This window comes from Anomalospiza imberbis, chromosome 20, assembly GCF_031753505.1.
Source record: "Anomalospiza imberbis isolate Cuckoo-Finch-1a 21T00152 chromosome 20, ASM3175350v1, whole genome shotgun sequence".
NCBI classification, from domain to species: domain Eukaryota; kingdom Metazoa; phylum Chordata; class Aves; order Passeriformes; family Viduidae; genus Anomalospiza; species Anomalospiza imberbis.
In genome coordinates this window covers 10,962,203-10,981,670 of record NC_089700.1, presented here as the reverse complement: position 1 = coordinate 10,981,670, position 19,468 = coordinate 10,962,203, and the positions used below count along the sequence as shown (strand labels likewise).

At 57.0% G+C, this 19,468-nt stretch overlaps 2 protein-coding genes across 8 annotated transcripts in view; one reads left to right on the top strand and one right to left on the bottom strand.

Moving 5' to 3' along the window:
• RAP1GAP2 (RAP1 GTPase activating protein 2) overlaps positions 1-479 on the bottom strand; it is a 57,053-nt gene extending 56,574 nt beyond the window's left edge. For 6 of the 7 annotated variants that reach the window (XM_068210789.1, XM_068210788.1, XM_068210791.1 and 3 more), the window contains exon 1: positions 279-479. In XM_068210789.1, coding sequence (XP_068066890.1) covers positions 279-463 — 185 coding nt within the window. In that variant the 5' untranslated portion in view covers positions 464-479. Of the gene's footprint in view, positions 1-232 lie in introns of all 7 variants that reach the window. The other variant, XM_068210802.1, reaches the window with a different exon arrangement.
• A 2,451-nt stretch (positions 480-2,930) lies between these two features.
• Positions 2,931-18,107, top strand: CCDC92B (coiled-coil domain containing 92B). Its single transcript, XM_068210832.1, is given in 6 exon segments — positions 2,931-3,049; positions 3,051-3,132; positions 3,134-3,208; positions 7,957-8,110; positions 10,216-10,263; positions 11,875-18,107. Coding segments are annotated over 6 exon segments (1,116 nt in total). The 3' UTR covers positions 12,513-18,107.
• The last annotated feature ends 1,361 nt before the right edge of the window (positions 18,108-19,468 follow it).

Here is a 19,468-nt window from a genome sequence, read left to right as displayed (position 1 = left end):
ACACACAGAGTCATACACACCCACAAACACACACACACACACACAGACACAGTCATACACACCCACAGGCACACACAGGCACACACGCACACGCACAGAGTCACGCACACCCACCCACACACGGAGTCATGCACACACACCCACAAACACACACCCACACATGCCCACACGTGCGCATACATGCAGACACATGCATGCACAAAGACACAGACACAGGCACACACGGCCGCACGCGTGCTGCCTGTACCGGTGCTGCCGCCGGTACCGCTTATCCTTACCGCAGCCGGTACCGCTGTCCACCGGTGCCGGTGCCGGTGCCGGTGCCGGTGCCGGTGCCGGTGCCGGTGCCGGTGCCGGTGCCGGCGCCGCTAGAGGTCAGTGCCGGCACGGAGCGGCGGCGGCGCCGGAGCCCAGCCCCGCTCGGAAGAGCTGCCGCCCGCAGCCCCATCCGCAGTGCCCGCATCCCGCATCTCTCATCCCACGTCTCCGCATCCCGCAGACTTCATCCCTACATCCTCACATCCCCACATTCCCCGTCCTGCATCCCCACAATCTCCACCGGCCTCGAACCAGGGAAAAAGCCATGTTGCTGCAGCAGAACGCGGAGCTGAGGCCCTTGGTGGGTGTCCCCATGTCCCGTGGGTCGCCGTGAGCGGGGGCTGCAGCGCTCTCACTGAGGGACATGGCAGTGAGATGTCTCCAAGCTGGGGTATAACTGGCAAGGAGCCGACTGCCTCTGCCCAACAGGCTCTGGAGCTCAGTCACACGTCTGAGGTGGCAGCAGGGAGCCCCAGTTCCTCCTGAATTGGTATTCCTGCCATTTTTGCCTCACTATATTGTAACCTCAGACTTGTTTGAGAAGGAATTCTGTCTCTCGGAGCAAGCAGGGAGTGGGGAAGAGATGCAGCATAATTGCACTGCAGGACATCACGGTGGCTGGAAGCATCAGCAAAGGGACTGCCGTGTCATGTCCTGCTCAAGAAAGCTGCCAGTGAAACCAGTTAATTTTGGAACTGGTGATGGGAAACATGAGCAGCCTGTGTGCACCAGAGTGACCCCAAGCTGCCCGGTGACCGCTGAGGAGGCACCGACATTTCCTGCGCCATGCTGGGTGCAGAGGACGCGCTGCGCTCTGCTGCTGTCCCGCCCGCCCGGCAGGCTGCATCCCGGAGCGATGACCTCATTTACAGAGCAGCTCTCTGTCCCTGAGTGCCTGACCTTGACTGTTTGCAGGCTTGTCTTTTATCCAGTGGAAAATCGATGAAAATTGTACAAACCTTGTGAAACATGATGCACTCAGACATTCCCTCTCTCTCCCCCCCCACCTCCTGTCTGTAGCTCACTGCTGCTCAAGTTAGCACACAAGTTAGGGGAAGACACAAGGAAACGTTAAAAACAGCTACACACCTCAAACATGGCACACTGCCCTGAGAAGGACAAGTGACACCTTGGCAAGCATTGACCTGAGGGTCACAAATGCGTGAGAGGGGCTCCACATCAGACAGTGCTGCTCTGAACAAGAAAGACTGCATTCTCCCCCTTCACACAGGCATCTATGACCCCTTAACAACTTTTTGTTTCAATAACTCATTTTTCAGAGAACACAAGCTGAGAGGAGGCCCACATAGGAGTTGGCATGACTGAGTAAGCATTGGGAGGCCCTGCAGCTCTCCGTTGTGCTGTCTGGGGCTGCAAGCAGATCTATCTGAATAACTTATTGCAAATGAGCTTCTTGTGTGTGCATGTACAGACCTTCAGACCACACAGCTCATCTTTTCTCCTGATTCAATGATTTCTTTCTTTGCATGAACTAAACTTACTCTCCATAGATAAGTCCTAACACCAAGCCCAGCCTTTCTCAACTACCAGAAACAACAAGCCAGGCTGGACCCCACCACTGAGCATCAGGTGAGGGCCCAGTCCTTGGCCGTTACTGTGCAGAGATGTCACAAACCTTCGGTATCACACCTGGAGCATGTGCTTTGCTGCAGGCACAGGGCAGTCTACTGGCCACAGCACACCCTCGCTGGATCTGTGGAGCACCAACACTCACTCAGAGCCTGGAAGCATTCAAGGGGAGGGAAGGATGTGGGATGGCAGAATGATACCACAGACCACACTCTGTGAGCGCCCCTACAACTCCTCTGTGTGATGGCTGCACACGGGGATAAGCAGGATTGCAGCAGCTTTTACAGGGAGACGGCAGCACAGTTCAGCATCAGAGCAGGAGCACGGCACTCTCCAGGCACATTTGGGTTTAAGGGAACGGGAATCAGCAGACTGTCAGCTGACGGGAGGACGCTACCATTTTCCTGTGCCGTCACCGCCGTGCAGCATGGAACAGGCCACCGCATCCCAGCCTCCCTGCCGGAACAGAGGCGCAAAGCATTGAGTCATCCTTGAAAGTGAAGCCCCAGCTGGTCTGGGCACCACAAACAAAAGGCATGAAAAATCAGTAACCACTTGAGTAAACAAGTTTTTCTCACCATCTCTCTGATCACAGCTCCGCTGGTTTGACCGGGCGGTTTCCCGGCTGCAGCCGGTACCGGCCCCGTTTGACTCGCATCCCCCCGAGTGGCGGTGACCCTGCAGGGACACACCGCCGCAGCCTTCCCCACAGACACAGAGCCCCCCGCTCTGACCTCCCGGGGCTGCTCGGGGGTCCCCGCGCCCGGGGCTGAGCGGGCGGCGGCCGCGGGACCCGCGGGGCAGCTTCGGCCTCGGGCTTCAGCACCGCGGACAGCGGCGGGGAGCGGCGGGGAGCGGAGCCGCGGCCGCCCCGAAGGTCCCGGGGAGCGGGACCCCGAGAGCCCCGAGGAGCGGGACCCAGCCGCAGCGAGGGTCCAGGGGAGCGGGAGCGGGGCCCCGAGGGTCCCGGGGAGCCCAGCCCCGCTTCCCCGAAGGTCCCAGGGAGCGGCGCCCCAGCCCCGATGCGGCTCCCCCGGCGGCGGCTCGGCGCGGCCCGGCCCCGGGGCAGGGCGTGTGCCCGCGCCCGTGCCGCCCGCCCGGCGGAGCTCCCCAGTTCCGGTCACGTTGCCGCCTGTTTACGGGCGGCGGGGCCGGGCCGGGCGAGGCGGGGCCGCCGCAGGCAGCGCGGGCAGCGCGGGAGCCGGCGCGGCCCCGGCCCGGCCCGGCCCGGCCCCGGCCCCGGCCCCGCCGCCCCATGACGCCCAGCGGGCGCCCCTTGGGGCCCCGCCGCTCCCCCCAGGTAAGGCACGGGCCGCGGGGCCGCGGGGCCGCGGGGCGGGCCGGGGGCGCGGGCCGGGGGCGCGGGCCGGGCTGCGGGCCGGGGGCGCGGGCCGGGCGGGGTCCCCGGGCCGCGGGGCGGCCCCGCAGAAGTTGCCCGCAGCCCCGCCGTGCCCGTTCTAGAAGTTGCTTCTCCCGGTACGTGACCCCGCCGCAGCGCCTGTGCCGCCCCGCCGGCGGTCTGTCCCCGCGGCCCCCCCGAGCCCTGCCGGGCTCTGCCGGCCGCCGCGGAGCGCGGCGCCGGGACCGGGCAGTGTCGCTGCCAAGCCCCAGCGTGCGGGCGGCACCGCGGGTTCCCCCGCCGGGGAGGAGGGTTGGCCCGGAGCGGCGGTGATGGCCCGGTTCCGCTCCCGGAGCAGAGCTGGATCCATAGCGAATTGCCTCGGAGCCGGGAGGAGAAAGCACGGACTTGCCTTCAGCCTCCGCAGCCTCTTGACAAGCGTCACTGGGGCTTTTCCTCAGGCGGTTGTGCTCAGAGAATTGCAAGAAGCAATAATTTATAATCACCATCTGTATTGATTTTATCTGTAAATAGATACTGACAGATAATGAATAGCAAACAGCACTCCAGGTGTAATTCTGCCTCTCTGAGATCAGGGAAGGTTTCCCATTGACTTTTCCAAGGCCGGGATTTCACCTCTGGTTTCTATTCCTGGCATTGCCACTGCCTCTGTGACCTTCTGCAAGTTTCTGAGCTTCCTGCTTGTCTAATTTGCCTACATTTAAAGATGCACTAGCTTAGCAGCACTGCTGCAGTTTATATTCTTTGAGCTGTAAATACAAAGCGCTCTGGATTTCTAGTTCTGTCAGTGTTTATTCCTGCGTATGTTTTAATGTGATGGAGAAGGGGTTGCTGGCAGCCACAGCAGGACAAATTATTGACCTGTTCCTGCAAACCTCATGCTCTCTGACTCCCAGCTAATTTGCCATTTATGGGGAACAACAATCACAGATAAGGGCCAGACCGTGGTGTGAGGGTGTGTGTACAGAGGTACGTGGATATGCAATACTGCATCTCCCTTTCACATGCATCATTGGGATGGAGGGTTTTTCTTGGGTCAAAGTTTTGGGATTCGATTTACATTGACCTGCAGACTTGAGCAGAGTTTTGCCCTGGAAGCAAACTCTCAATCAGCCTGTCTGTGCAAAGGAAATCAGCTCTTGGTAGACTTGCAACTGAATTGGTCACTGTAGCTGCTCCAAGAGGTTGCTTCAGTCATTTTGGTTTATGAAATAAGAATTTGATAAATTGGGATGAAATGGTAAATCTCACTGGGGTTTTCCACCAGCACTTTGAAAGAAGCAGCTGAGATCAGGACTCCCAGTATGCTTGTGCCAAAAGTCATGGTTGCATAGTGAAAGTACAAGAAGTGCGTAAAAAAACGTGGTTTAGAGGCAGGTGCACAGGAAGGTTCAGCAGTCAAGACCATGCTCATGGTCAGTCCACGTGGGGAATTGGAGGGCCCAGTGCCGCCTCATCAGTTCTGTGCTCAAAATCTTGGGGGATCGGCAAAGGAACATCGTTCCTGGAAAGCTCTCGGTGGTGGAGCAAAGCCCCATGAAGTCCAGACCCCAAAACTGGAGAGAACTGTTTAGCCAGAGCTCTGCACGGAGCAGGGGCCAGCCCAGGCTGTAGGTGTCACCTTTGAACAGGGGCAAACCACACTGCTCAGCTGACTGCTGCCTCCTTTGCTGCTGTGTGTGCCCATGTTCAACTCTCAGAAGCACAAGGACACAGAGCATCCTTCAAGCTAAAGAGGACTACTATCACTTACTCTTGGCTTTTATTATGAATGACATTGTTTTCTAGGTTTGTAACCTCATACATAACACGTCAAAATCACAGACTACACGGTCACTGTGAGAGCTTCCACCACCAGTTGCCTCAGCATCTTAGAACTAGTCTGGAAAGGAGAAGTCACAGCTACAGCAGCGAGGGAGGGATCAGAGTGGGGGCCCCCAACCGTGTCCCTGTTCGCTGCAGTACAACCATCCTTTTGGGAGCCACGCACACCCAGCTGGGGCAGGAGGAGCCGGTGGGAAGGACAGCCCCACTCATCATGCTTTGGCTCTCGTGTCTGTGGCACAGGGTGAAAGTTCCTGCCATGGCTCACTGCACAGGCTTTTGGTCATCCCCACTGTGGGTGTTCTGAAGCCCTCGGCACAGGGAGTTTTGGTGTTGCCAGCTGGGAGCTGCGGTGACCCTGTAAGTGTTAAATCAGCCAGCAGCAGCAGCTAATCAACTCCCAACACTGCCCAGGATCGAACTGTGTGAAATGACACAAGGCACACATCAAACTAAAGGCTCAGGATGCTCCTGCAATCCCCCTTGCCTTCAGAAGCACTGGAGGGAGGATACCAGCTGTTGAGAGTTTGGTTCTGAACTCCTTTGGGGTAAAAGGTGGACACTGCCTCAGTGATGCAAATGCTCGTCTACTGCCCTCTGGTAAAGTTAGGGACGCTCCAAAACTGATGTTACTGAAGCCTCAGGATGAGATTGCATCTTCCTTAACAGCTCTGGCTCTTGCATCATCACCTGTGAGGCAGAGCTGTGTGACCTGCAGAGGGGAGAACATGGCCCTCCCATGGGGCTGCAAATGGTGAACAGAAGCAGCCTCGGGTCCCTGGAATCCCTGGAGAGCTCTTCCCCTCACTGCTCTTGGGCAACAGCACGACTGTTTCCATGTCCTCATTTCCAGTGAAGGCAGCTCCTGCCCTGCTTGCCTCTGTGTCCCACCTCTGCCTTGCTCCATGCCCTTGGTACTGGTGGGAGGTTCATGGCTAAACAAAACAAGGTGCTCATCCCTCATGTGGGGCTTCAGATGTTCCTGCCACAAGCTGAGAGCTGCTCCTCAAGAGAAAACATGAAAGTCATGTTGGACAAGCAAAGCCGATTCAAACCCACTAAGGATTTCCCACTGCAGTTCTGGAGACAGACTTCCCACATGCACAGGTAAATTATGAAGGCTCTTAGCTTCCAAATCAGAGACAACAAACAGACCTCAATTCCAGATTTTTTTTCTTTGACTTTTTTGCAGCTTGAAATCTATCAACTATTTTTAAAGGAAAATATTTTCATTGGTAAAAAAAAAAAAAAAAGAGCAATTTCCTACTTAAGGGGAGAAGGGAAAGTTCAATGGAAAATTTGCAGCCATTCCTACTAAAGACATTTCTACTAGACAGAACAAAGTGCTTGAAAATAGCAGTATGTGTCCCCTGGGCTTTGGCCAACCTACTTTCTAATGTTTCCTGAGATGAGGAACACAACTCCCATCAAGAAGCTCAGCCCACCAGGGCCAGGGCTGGCAGGAGGATGTACCCATGGTGTAGTTTGCATTCCTGGTCTCTGGCAGATGCCAGATAACTGCCATAACTCTTGCACTGGCATCAGGACGTATGGCCCTCCAAGGAGGATGGCCCAGCCAGCCCCAGCCCCCTGGCACAGCTGGGTTTGACACCTTCCATAAGGACAACTAGAAGACAATGCACTTTGGATCATTTCTTTACCAGCAGGCTGGGTGCTCAGCCGTCCCCAACCAGCCTGCACCCTCCACCTCATCAAATACAGGAACGTGGAGACCTGACTGTAGTGTTGTCACAAATCTACAGAGCCTTTGGCTGGAACGCAGCTTTGACCTTGGGGCACTGCCAAGACCACTTACTGAGGAATTGATCTTAAATGCATTCTGGCTGCAGGAATTGCAAAATGTCCTATGTGACCATGCCAGGGGTGCTGGAACAGTGAGCCACAGTGGTTCTGCAGTTTCTGTAGAGAGAAAACTGGACTCAGATGTGGGGAGCAACTGCCCAGGGACAGGATGATGGACTCCATCCCTCAGGCTTGTGGCACAGCATCTCCCCACAGAATCATTTAGGTCATTGAGTCCAGCCACTCTGCCAGGTTACCTTGATTTGCTGCAGCTTCCCTCCTTCTGGGCTGTGTGTAGGGAGCAAGGACAGATTCCACACACCACAAAATGGTATTTGCTGGCATAAAGGGTTCTTTCAGGGGATATTTTTATCTCTCTGTGCAGCAGCACAGGTGGGCAGCTTTTGCAGCTGCTTCGCCACAGCCATCGATGACGTGGGCATGGACCCCCAGCCCAGCTCGGCTGCCTGGCACAGCCTGCCAGCAGCTCTTGTCTGCCAGGGAAATTACCAGGGAAGATGTTCCTTCTCCTGGAAGGCAACATGACTCTCCTAGCCATGCAGTGCTGATCGGGTTAGACAGAGCATATTGTATTTTTCATGTGCTGCAGTTGCTGCTGTGGAAAGCAGGGCTTGTCAAGTGAGAGCCAAAATCGTCTCTTGTGCAACTCCCACCTGGGGACAACGAGGAGCAATCCTGTCCCAGATGCATCCTACTCAGTAGTAAAGTATTTCCTGGGGCCAAATTCAGAACAGACAGGCATGCTATGATGCCAGGGTTCATGCAGCAGGATTTTCTGCCTGTGCAGTCTCAGAGCAGGCAGGCTAGGAGCCGGCCCCAGAGGCACTGGAAGGTGAGAGGGCTGAGGCCATTCCTTGGGCATCAGCTGGGCAGGGCTGCTTTGTCCACAGCCACAGTCCCCGTGGAGAGGGTTGAGGAGAGGAGGCAGCACCCTGCACCTCTGTGAGGGGCTCTGCCCCTCACCAGGGCTCCAGGGCTGGGGCTTGCAAGCCCAGTGCACTGCCGCACGTTTGATCACCAGCCACCTCCACTCCCTGCAGGCCTGGACTGTGAATTTGGTTGCGATGGAGACCGTGTCCCTGGAGCACCAGATCCAGAGTGTGCAGCGGCACATCGCTTTCCTGAAGAAGGAGCAGATGGAGCTGCTCCATGACCTGCACCTGGAGATCCTCCGCTTGCAGAAGCACTGCTCAGGTGAGCGCTGGGGCGGCCACGGTGTGGGGGAGCTGAGTGCTCCCGGAGCACCTCGGGCAGGAAGGCTCCTGCTGGCAGCCCGGGGTGCTCACACGGGTGCTCGGCAGGACGCAGAGGAGGCGAGTGCCAGGCTGCAGCTCAGGGCTCGGGGCCCTGCCTGGCTGTGCAGGGTTGCCCACTGCTCCACTCCTGCAGGGCACAGCTGCCCCCACAACCCCGCCGCAGCAGTGTCACAGTCCCCTCCAGACACCCCTGCAGGAGAGATGGCTGCCCAGCCTTCTGCCACCACTGGAACTCATTCCAACTTGTGCTGCTGCTCTCATCAATAATTCAGCCATAGCTAATTACTCCTTGTCTTCCAGCCTCTCATTCTCCCAGGTTCCTGGGAAACAAAGAAATGTCTGCACTGATAAAATTGGCTATTTTTCCCCATCCTTTCTGAGCTTTTGCTGTTCTGTTTCATTGTTTTAATGGTTTCATCTACGGCCTCTTTAGGCAGGCAAGACAGTGGGGTTCTCCTGCCTAAACCAAACTTGGGGGATCTGTCCCCATGGGCTGAAATGAGCCCACTGCAGGGGTGATCTCCCCTTCCCAGTGTGACCCAAGGATAGCCATATCTGACCAGAGGGGTCCTGTCCTCCTGGGCGAGGTGTGTGGTTCTGCCAGGACTGCCAGGCAACCCCTGGGCAGTTTTAAGGAGACCTCCCTGACATTTGAGTGTCATTATCTGGGGGGCTGGTTGCAGGAGGAGAGTAGAGTCTTTAAGTCAGTTTTTCCTCAATGTGGCCCTGTGGAGCCTCGCCTGCTGCCCTGGCACTGTTGTTTCTGGCTTTTTCACTATCCCCTTGGTCTCTCTGAGGTATCCCTGTGGGAAAAGCTCTCCCTCCCACAGAGGTGGTTCTCAGGTGCCCCTCAGGGGTCATGGGGATGGTACTGAAGCAGATCAGCACCAGCCCCCTGGCTCCAGCACAGAAACTGGGACCCCAGGCTGTGCATCATCCCTGCACTTGCTCAGCAGGATGATGTCTTTGGAAATAGGCAACTGGTTTGGTTTTCATTTGAAATATAGCTGAGACTCCAAACCTATTATTTTAGCTTCAAAAAAAATAGCACAATGGCCATTGATTCCCACCAGGGCAGTCGAGAGTGCTGAATGCTTTCCAGAAACTGCATTATGGTCTCAGGTACTTCTCCCTTCTCACTACAGATTTGTTTTCCAAGACAGACAGGCAGAGCAGCCTGAGACAAGCGATGGGTTTCAGAAGGATGGCAGTGATGGGATTAGAGTCAACACAAAAGCAGATTAAAAGAAAAATGTAGGGCAAAGATTAACCATTTGAACTCCTTTTCAGGAGAAAAAATAGCCCCCAAACAGCTGAATGCTGCTGCTACCGCTCTCTTCCTCTGCTCAGGGCTGTTAGTGGTTGGGTGGGCTGTGATAATTAATTCAGAAGGGACTGTCTGTAAGAGTGAAGGGTAAAGCGAACTCCCGAAGGTCCCTGAGCTGCCCTTGTGACCTGGTGCTGTAGCCTGGGGCTAGACAGCGAGCAGGCAAAGGGCAGCAGAGAGGAGGCAGCATGTTGGGGCTGAGCAGGCAGGTGGGTGCTGCAGCTCCTGAGATTTGGAAGTTCCACGTTGCCCTGGAGCAGGGCAGCATTCTTCTGCAGGCACATCGTGCTGGGAAGAGGCCATCCCCACTTGCAGCAGCAGCAATCAGCCTGGAGCAGTAAATTTGAAATGCTTTGGGTGGCAGCTAACACTTTGGTCTATTTTCAATCCATCGCTCTGCTCTTTTCTTGGTTTATAGCACTGAAAACGGTTCAGCAAATCTTTTAGAAAAAGGAAAGGCATTGTCAGAGGAGCAGAGCATCCTGCGGACAATGCCTCGCCGTGAGGCTGCTTAATAACATATAAATTGCCAGAATTGCCTATTTTTGCTCAGCCTGTGGCTAGTGCTCCAAGATGGTCACACTCCCATGAAGGCTGGGCAGAGATAACACTGCAGCCACAGTGATGTCCAGTGCCCCAAAAGGAGCAGAGGAGGACCTGAGGAGCACAGAATGGGTAGGATGCTTCTCCTCAGTCCTGCTGGATTTCTCTTCCAGAGCTCACCCATGACCTGGAAATGAAAGAGCTGGAGGCCCGCCAACAAGGTAAGAGCACAGCTTTGGGCACAAGGCAAGGGGAGCAGGTGTGGGTGCAGAAGAGCCTGTGGCCAGAGGGGCCCATCAGGGCTGCAGGGACGGGGACCTTGCCTGAGGGGGCAGTGGGGCTGAGGGCAGGACAGGGAAGGCAGCGTGCACAGCCTGCTGGCAGCCCAATAACTGCTGGTGATGCCCGGGAGCCTCGCGGCCGGCAGAGGCTGCTCTGGGAGCAGCCTGGCTCCTCTCCTTCCTCTGTCCCACAGACGAAACTGAAACTCCTCCCTGGCGCTGCCTGGGCACGGTGCCTGGCACCAAGCCCCAGCCTGTGCTCTGTCCTCAGTGCCAGGGCAGGCAGTCCCAGGGTGGGTGTGGGCTGCTCTCACTGGGGCCAGCAGGGTCCTCACCCCTTGGCACCCTGACACAGTGCCATGGCTGGCTCCATGGGAATTCCAAACTCCCAGCCCCTTCCATGGAGCCAGGGGTCCCTTCTCTGCACCGTGGGCTTCGCTGGCTGAGGGCCTGGTGCCCCACCCACCAGGTGCCATCGGGGTGTCACCAGCCACAATGCAGCGAGTCTCCTGCATGGTGCCTGCCCATCCTTCAGCCTTTTAGAGCTACACAATCACTTTGCCACATTTATGGGGCAGCACCTCATTTACAATGCCATCAAATGATTGCTCTCCTAATGCCATTCATGCAATAATTACTGCCTGCAACCGCCTCCCTAAGACCTCATTAGAAAGCTGCAGAAACACTGAGGAGCTGAGGCTGTAAGCAGCTGCCAATCACATCATAAAAAGCAGATTATTGCAGAGGATGGGAGCAGGCCTGGGCAGGCCAGGGAGCGCGGGCAGGTGCCAGCCTGCACCCTGCCAAGGGCTGGGTGCTGGAGCAGGCAGCCAGGGCTGGGGTCAGGACTCCTCAGCCTTCCTGCTGCCCACTGGGCTTGGCCCTTGAACCCCAAGCTGCGAATTCCCCAAGCTGCCTGGCCATCCTGCCCCAGGACAGCATTCCCTAGAACTCGCTCCCTTGTCCCAGGATGGAGGCTCCTTCCCTGCTGAGCGAAGCCCAATTCCTCTGTAATCTCAGATTAGCATCTCCATCCCGACTAACTAGGCTTTGGAGTCCCAGGGCTTGAGGCCAAAAGTCCCTCCAAAGTCGGGCTGATGGTTTCCCTGCACCAATTCCTTTTCTCTTCCAGCCCGTGTGCTCCCCCACACCCTCTGCACACATTCAAAGTCACTTTTAGGGTGAAAAACTACTTACCTAGGGAAATTTTTAAACTGCAGCAAGGTAGAAGCAGCAGGTTCCATGGCAACAACATCCTCCAGTGAAACTGCCTTTTGCTGTCACCCCGCATTTGGGTGTTGCACATGGCACCGTGCCAGCGGCCGGTGCTGGGGTTCCTGTGCCTGCGCTGGCACTGAGCCCGTGCTCGGGCAGCTCACGGGGAGTTCTTTCCCAACTTCAAGAAGCACCCAGGCAGCCTCAATGGCACCGCTGGGACATGCTGGCACCACGGAGTGGTCACGTCCACGCTGGGAGCGTGTGGGGACCTGCCAGGAGCAGTGGGGCTGAGCCCCGCTCCCCTTCCTGACCCCTCTGTGCCTTGACCCACAGATGTCCTGGACCGCGAGCTGGAGGAGAAGTGCCGGGCGATGGAGGCCCAGCTGCAGGAGAAGGAGAAGGACAACCTGGAGCTGCGCAAGGAGCTGCAGCACAAGGAGACGCTGGTGGCTGCGCTGCGCTCCAGCCTCCGCAGCAAGGAGCGCCGGTTCCTGGAGGAGCTGAAGCGCCGGAGCCACCGCGTCACCATCCTCGACACCGAGCTGCAGAAGCAGACGGAGGCGGCCGCCTACCTCTCGCTGCAGCTGCACGCCACGGCCCAGCGGCTGCCGGGCCCCCGGGCGGGCGGGCGGCCGGCCCCCGAGCAGCCCCCGGCCGAGGCTCGGCCCCGGCGCCGCGGCCACAGGGCGCCCGCCCGGCGCCCGCCCGGGGAGCCCGCGCAGGAGGAGCACGACGCCATGCCCGACCCGGCCCTGTTCCTCTACGCGCCGCGGCCGCGCGGCCCGCAGCGCCCGCCGCCGGAGCCCCCGGGCCAGCCCCGCGCCTCGGCCGGCGCCGCCGCGGCCTCCCGGGGCCAGCGGCACCCCCGGCAGCCCCCGCAGGAGCCGGCGGCCAGGGCCAGGTCGGCCAAGGGCGAGCCCGGCAAGAGGCAGGGGTCCGGTGCCCACGGTGCCCCCCGGGCCCAGGAGTAGGCGGCGAGGGGACGGCGCGGCCCGACCGGCCGGGAAGGCCTGAGCCCGGCGGCAGCGGGGCGGGCGCGGGCCGAGGCTCTGGCCCCCGTCCCCTCGGTGGAGCGGAAGGGGCGGCCGAACGCGGAGCCCTGCCCGCGCCTCCCACCCACCGGCAGGCAGGGAGGGTCCCCTCTGCCCGAAAGGTCTGAGCCGGGGATGTTACCGGCAATGCTGCGGGACGGGGGAGCATCCAGCACCCGGGCTGGGAAGGGGACACGTCTGAGCGCCTGTCCGAGCTTGCGAGGAGAGAAAAGAGAAAGAAAGAAGAGGAAGCCTTTTTGAAATGAGATTTTCCTGCTGCTGCTGCTGCTGCCCTCAGGGTGGGTGCCGGGTTGCGTGCCCCGGGCCGGGGTGCTGGGACTGGGTGTGCAGCAGCAGCAGGCTGTGCGGCACATGGCTCGGCACCGCGGGATGAGCCCAGCCCGGCCGTCACCGGCACCGGGCCCAGGACAGGGCCCAGGACATCACCAGGAAGGTTCTCCAGAACGCAGGCAGCTGAACGAGGTCGACCCTGTGGATGACGGAGGGATCCCCTTCCGCAAGGACAGTGCTGCTGTGCTGGCCAGGCCCTGTCCCCCGCTCCCCTGTGCAGCCGTTTGGCTGTCTCCAGCACGGATTTCCCCTCATCACGTTCACACGCAGGACTCGGACAAGGCAGCTGGAGAGGTGCCGAGACTGGCAGTCCTGCTGCACACTCCGTGGCTCCTCGGCCACTGCAGCCGGGCTCCACGTGCTGCTGGAGCAGGGCTGCACCCTGTGCCTCCTGCACAGGGCTTCCTCGGCACCAGCATTTGGTTCTCAGTCACATCCACAGCCAGGTCTGGGCTTGCTGCTGAGGGCTGAGCAGCCCCCAGTCCTCCCCCATTGCCTCCCATCCTTAGCACAGCGGCCATACGCAGCTGCCTTCGCCCCGCTGGGGCAGCCTCGCCCCATTTCCAACCACACTGCCAGCTTTACAGTCACTCCCTGGGTGTTGTGAAACAGCGCTAGGAGAGGAGGGCTCTGGCGGCCAGGCAGGGCAAAGGTCACTCTGCTCCGCTGCTGCCGGACCTGTGCTGCTCAGGGCAACTCAAGGGGCAGGTTTTGCCCTGGCATGTGGGCTGCCAGCCTGGCTGGCCCAGCCGGGACTCGGCCCCTGCCTGCAGCCAGCGCCCTGCCAGGCTGGTGGGCAGCAGCCTCCCGCAGGACCCTCACTGCCTCCGCAGCTGGTGTGGGCAGGAGGGAGCTGCAGGGTGAGATCAGACCTTATTTCCTTCCAATTCAGCTTGAAACCTCTTGAAAGACATCACCCTCATAGACTAGGGAGGCTTGGCCTGCCCGCACTCACCCTCAGTGTGCCCGTGCAGTCAGAGCTGTCTATTTTTGTAGTTCAATATTTATATACTCTATTAAAATGCTTTATGAGATTGACAGCAGCAGTCGCCAACCAGCTCTTTGGTAAAAACAAACCCCAAAGCATGTGAGCTGCACTAGCAGGGCAGAAATTAGCAGCTTTTGTACCTTTTCTTTGGCTGTTATGTGACTAGTTAGGCTTTGGAGGGCAAGACCCCTCGTGCTCTCCCAGGGCACCCCTGAGGCTTGGGACTCCCCAGCTGCTCCCATGGTCCCTAACACACCCCTGGGTTTGGGAAAGAGCAAAGCCACGCTGGGCAGTGCTTGGGCAGCAGCCTGGCCTGGAGCCAGGCCGAGGTGTGCAGCTCCTGGGGCACGAAAGCTCTAGTGGGAGATGTTTGCAGCCCCTGAGGTATCTGGAGCTGCTGCCTCGGCCGTGCAGAGCCCCCATGAGCCCCCAGCTCTCCTCCCAGACTGCCACAGCCGAGGGAGGCTTCAGGGAGCCCCGGCAGGGTGCTCACAGGCCGTGGCTGCAGAGCTCCACACGCCCGGGTTGCCTGCACAGGTTCGGCAGGTGCAGGGCAGCACGGGGGGCTCTGGTGACGCCCCGCTGGGCTCTGAGCACCAGCAGCACTTACATGAGGGAGAAAAGCCCTGAGCTCCCCGGCAAGGCTGCAGAATGCTTCCTGCCCGTTCCCCTCTGCACAGTGACCCAGGCAGGCTGTGCCAGCCCCAGCTCCGGGGTGAGCTGGGTGTGCTGGGGCCCTGCTGCCACCCACCCACGGGGCAATGACGGGAGGTTTGTGAGGGCAGCAGCCCCAGGGCTCCAGCGTCACAGTCCCGGGAGTGCTGTGCCCGTGAGGTGCTGTTGGCCTCTGGAAATTGCTGTTTCTCTCAGGTTCTGAGAGGTTCTACTGCAGATTTGTCTCTCCTCTCATAGGGTGAAAAAGGCGGTGCCTGTCCCTGTGTGCTCGGCTGTTGCTGCAGCTGTGATGTGCACAGATGCTTCCCATCCTTCCTAGACAATCCTGATAGACACAGTATGTTGCATCTTTATTACAAACTTTTTCATGAGATCATGGTGTTTATGACTGAGCATTGAAAAGTGGAAGGAGAAGTATGATCCTTCTCCTGTGTAAATACCTTCCTAGCAATCATCATCCGTAGTGCCTAGTATGTAAATGAAGCAACCCTGTCTGAGCTGCGGGGCCCTTTCCTCTCCGCCAGTAATTAGCAGCTTGCTCAAGGAGTTGATCTCATTCCAGCCCCCCATGCCGGTCCCTCCCCAGCTGGGCAGGTCTGGAGCCCCGGGCCGGGCAGGCAGAGCCGCCTGCAGCGGGGGGGGGGGTTCCCAAAGGGACGGAGAGCGAGCACCCCAGTTTCCCCCTTCTTGCCAACGTAATGTGCTTGGAAATGAGTTGTCAGGGTGAGCCCTGCACTTTTCCTTGGGCACATTTGCCTTGGAGCAGGAAGGATCAGCTCTTGCGTGCTGTACCTGCTTCAGTCACTGCTGCTTTTCTTAGGGGGGAGGGAAGCTCTAGAGATACTATATATACACTTATATATATATATATATACACACACACATACATGCACTTGTTTTGAAGGGAAAACTGTATGATTGTAATAGAAATAATGTTGAGATAAATTATTTTAATCTTTGTATTTATATAAAATGATCAAAGAGATCAAAATGATAAAAAAAAAATCAAAAAGACAGTATTCCTATTTTTTACTGAAAAGGCTGCTGGAGCCACCAGGAGCCTGAGAGCCACTGGGGCCCAGGCAGGGCCTGCCCTCCCCTCCTGTAGCGGGGGGCTCTCGTAGACTCCCCCCTCGCACTGTAAGCTAGCCCTTAGCCTGTAAGGTGTAACAGGGACCTGTAGGTGCATTTAGTCTGTGCTCTGCACTCCTCGGGAGTCCAAAGGGCGCACACAGCTCCAGCCTGCGCCGCGCACCTGGAAGCACAGACTGAGGAGCGCCACCGCCGACACCGACGGAACGGGCAGTGTTTGATGTTGACTTGTAAAGCTTAAAGATTAGACTGGAAATGGAAGCATAGCAATAATGCTCGGTTGTTAAACAACGTCTTGTGTGTGTAAACCACCACGTGCTGAGAGCTGTCTACAGACTAACAGCCGGGCTCCTCTCCTCTGCACCCGCTTTCGCTCTGTAGCTCTGCGGAGGAGTATGGATTTGATGTGTTTGGTTTGCTAATTTCTCTTTTCCTTATTGTTGTTATTATTATATTATTATTATTATCATTATTTTTCCTAATGCTATCTGAGAAAGTGATGTCTCACATGCACCTTGCAGCAGGTGTGAGGCAAGCAGTGGGTGTGGGAAGATGCACTCGCTGTGGCAGAGCCAGTCCTGGCTGTGGGGTGCAGGCTCCCCTGGACTTACTTTAACCCTGGGCAGATTAGTCAGGAAGTTCATCTTCTTGACCCTGTTAGCTAAAAAGCCATATTTTCTGAATGTGTTTGCTAGGACTAATCTAAGCACTCCCAGCCGTGTCCTTCGCATCCCCACTAGGCTCCCAGCCCTCCCACTGCTGCATGGCTCTGTGCTGAGACAGTCTGAACTGGGGCCAGGCCCTGCTGGCTTCCCAGGGGAAGCTTTCTGTGAATCACCTTGTGGCAGGCAAAGCCAGGTTCATGGCCCAGCTGATGGGTGCTCTGGGGGGACTGAGGGGTGCTCTTTCCTGGCTGCCCAGGAGAGGTGGCGGTGACACAGCAAGAAACGTCCTGCCTGAAGCGGCTGGAGCCAGCGGTGTGAAGGGATTGCTCTGCTTTTCCCAAGCTCTCCACACTAAGAAGGTAAATCAGCAGCACAACAAGGGACTTTCATTTTTGTGGGTTAGGTGAACCTTTCAGAGTCCTTGCGTACAGCCTTGTGAACTGGCTCCTGCTGCCCCAGTGAAGCCACACCATCCTGCCTTTCCTAGAGCACCAGCTCTCACGTCCCAGGAGCCCTGATGAGCCAGTCTAGCTGCAGTGACGCTGCAGCCGCCTCGCTGCACGCCTGTTCTTGTCACCCTCTTGCACTGTCGGCACCTGGCTGCCAACAGGATGGGAGAGAACTCCCTTGCGCCTCTGGGTTGCCTCATGCAGGTATCTGAGATCTGTGGATAAGATCAGCAGTGCCAGTGCCGGCTGGGGGAGCAGCAGGAGCTCAGGATCGAAGAGCACAGCAGCTGTGGAGGAGCCACCAGACACCACGGCCAGTTAAAGCACAAGGATCAAAGCACCGTGTCCCCTCGCCGTCAGAACTGCCCTTTGCTCCCCAGGGCCCCATTTCTGCCTCTGTGTCCTCCTTGCCAGCCCTGACCCTGCAGGTACGCTGCTGTCCCAGCCCCATGAAAGGATGGTGCCTCTGGGCAGGACACGGAGGGTGACACTCGGTACTGCCACCACATCCAATCCCTTCATCTCACCCACCCTTCCTCGCACCTTCGGGCAGGAACAGGGGGCGAAGCTGCCGGTGTGTGAGAGGTGCACCCAGCCCACACCCAAACGGTGCCTGGCCCTCCCTGGCCAGGGTGTGGTTGTGCCTCCTGGCTCTTCCCGATAGATTTCAGTCATCTCGCAGCTTCCAAGAAAGCTCCCCTTTCCTGTTGCAATTACCACAGGAATTAGACTATCAGGCCCTGGGAATGCCCCAAATCTTTGCATGTCTGAAGCAGCAGACCCTTTCTGCCCAGGGGCTGTGGGTACAGCCCTGAGCTGCAGCCCCCTCGCCCCGCAAGGACGAGCCCTGTCTGTATGTTTCAAGGTCACTGTCACCCCAGTGCGGTGGGGACATCACCTCTGCCTGGCCAGAGCTGTGCTGGGACACCTGGGAGGGCTCTGGCAGAGAGATGAGGAGGGCAGCACTTCTGGTCTCAGCTCCCCTGGTCCCAGAGCAGCTGTGGTTTCGCTGGAGCACAAATATTGTCCTTGGCTGAGTTTGCAAAGCTCAGTGAGAACAATAAACGCCTGTGCCTCGTGCTGGGGAGCACCGCCACAGAGGGACAGATGCCAAAGGTTTGACACTGCTCTGCTTTATTTGAATGTTCATTTTGCTACATGTCGCCGTTTTTTGCCAGGATGATATTCATGTTGACTTTGCTTTTTAACCAAGTGCTTTTCAGAATGTGTTAACACCCAGAGACTAGAGTATGGAGCTGTACTTTAGAAGTTGTTGTAATATGCCTTTTTCTTAATAAAGAGGCTGAAGTCTGCAGGGTGGTACTGTCCTACCCCAGAATGCAGGACCTCCAGCCACAAACCAGAAGCATCTCTGTCTCTGTCCCAGGACTGGCTCCTACCTCACTCCCCCAGAGCTCTTCCACAGCTCTGGGGAGTCCTCAGAGTGACACCCCAGTTCTTACAGGGGGCCTGCAGGGGATGGGGGGATCATAATGAGGATCTGGCGTTCCAGGCCAAGGAGGAATGGCTTCCCACTGCCAGAGGGCAGGGTTAGATGGGATATTAGGAAGGAATTGTTCCCTGTGAGGCTGGGGAGGGCCTGGCACAGGTTGGCCAGAGAAGCTGTGGCTGTCCCATTCTTGGAAGTGTTCAAGGCCAGATTGGACAGTGACACAGAGAAATGGGAAATAAAGTCTCCAATCAGTTTGTTTGGTTAGAAAGTTGACAGTATTCAGCGCTGGGTACATGGGGGATTGTTCCACCTAACATGTATGGCAATTATCAAAACTTTTAACAATTGATACATTTTAGAAAACAAAGGAATTAGTGTTCATTGGCTACAAATTAATTAGTATTCTCTATTGGTTAATGATTGCCTGCTTCCCATGCTGATTAGTCTTTCTCTTCTTTTGGGTCAGTTATTTCTAGTATCAGTGGTCTGTGTGTTGATGGCCACATACCCCCACTACCAGAATTCCCTTCTACCCATTTGGAGCTGATTTCAGAGCAATCACTGAATTAGTTTTATTAGTTATTCCTTGTCTTGGGAGTCCTGCCAAATGTCCTTGTGCCCCATAAATTCTGCACTCTTTGTGTCCATTATTAGTGGTAACATCCTTCCTCCCAAGCGATGCTAACTTCGTCCCCCAGTTCTTAGGTTACTGAAACATGTCAAGCCCTAAACTTTGTTTTTGTAACACATGGACATTACTTACAGCTTGCTTGTTAGCTACTATGTGTTTCACGGATTAAACATCCCTTCTTGTTGGTTAGGCTTGAAAGTTACAAAGATCAAATGTTAAAGGGCATCCTTTCTTAAGAAAGTTTGTTTGGTTGGAATTTTTGTTTTGGTTGGGGTTTTTGATGTTTTTGCTGTTGTTTTTGTTTGGTTTGGGTTTTGTTTATTTGTTTTGTTTGTTTTTGTTTTTTTTTTTACCTATTACCGACCATTATTTGTTACAATTAAAGATTTTCCCCGCATTCCCCCCACGGCTGCAGACTGCTGTTTAAAGAAATAAAACCTGTTCGGTGCCAAGGGCCCCTGGAGCAGCCTGCCCTGCGGGAAGGTGTCCGTGCCCACGGCACGGCGGTGGGACCGTGGGTCCCCTCCCTGCCCCGCTCTCTCCTGCTCCAAGAGCGCCCGGGCCGCGGAGCGCGGCAGCCCCGAGCCGGTGT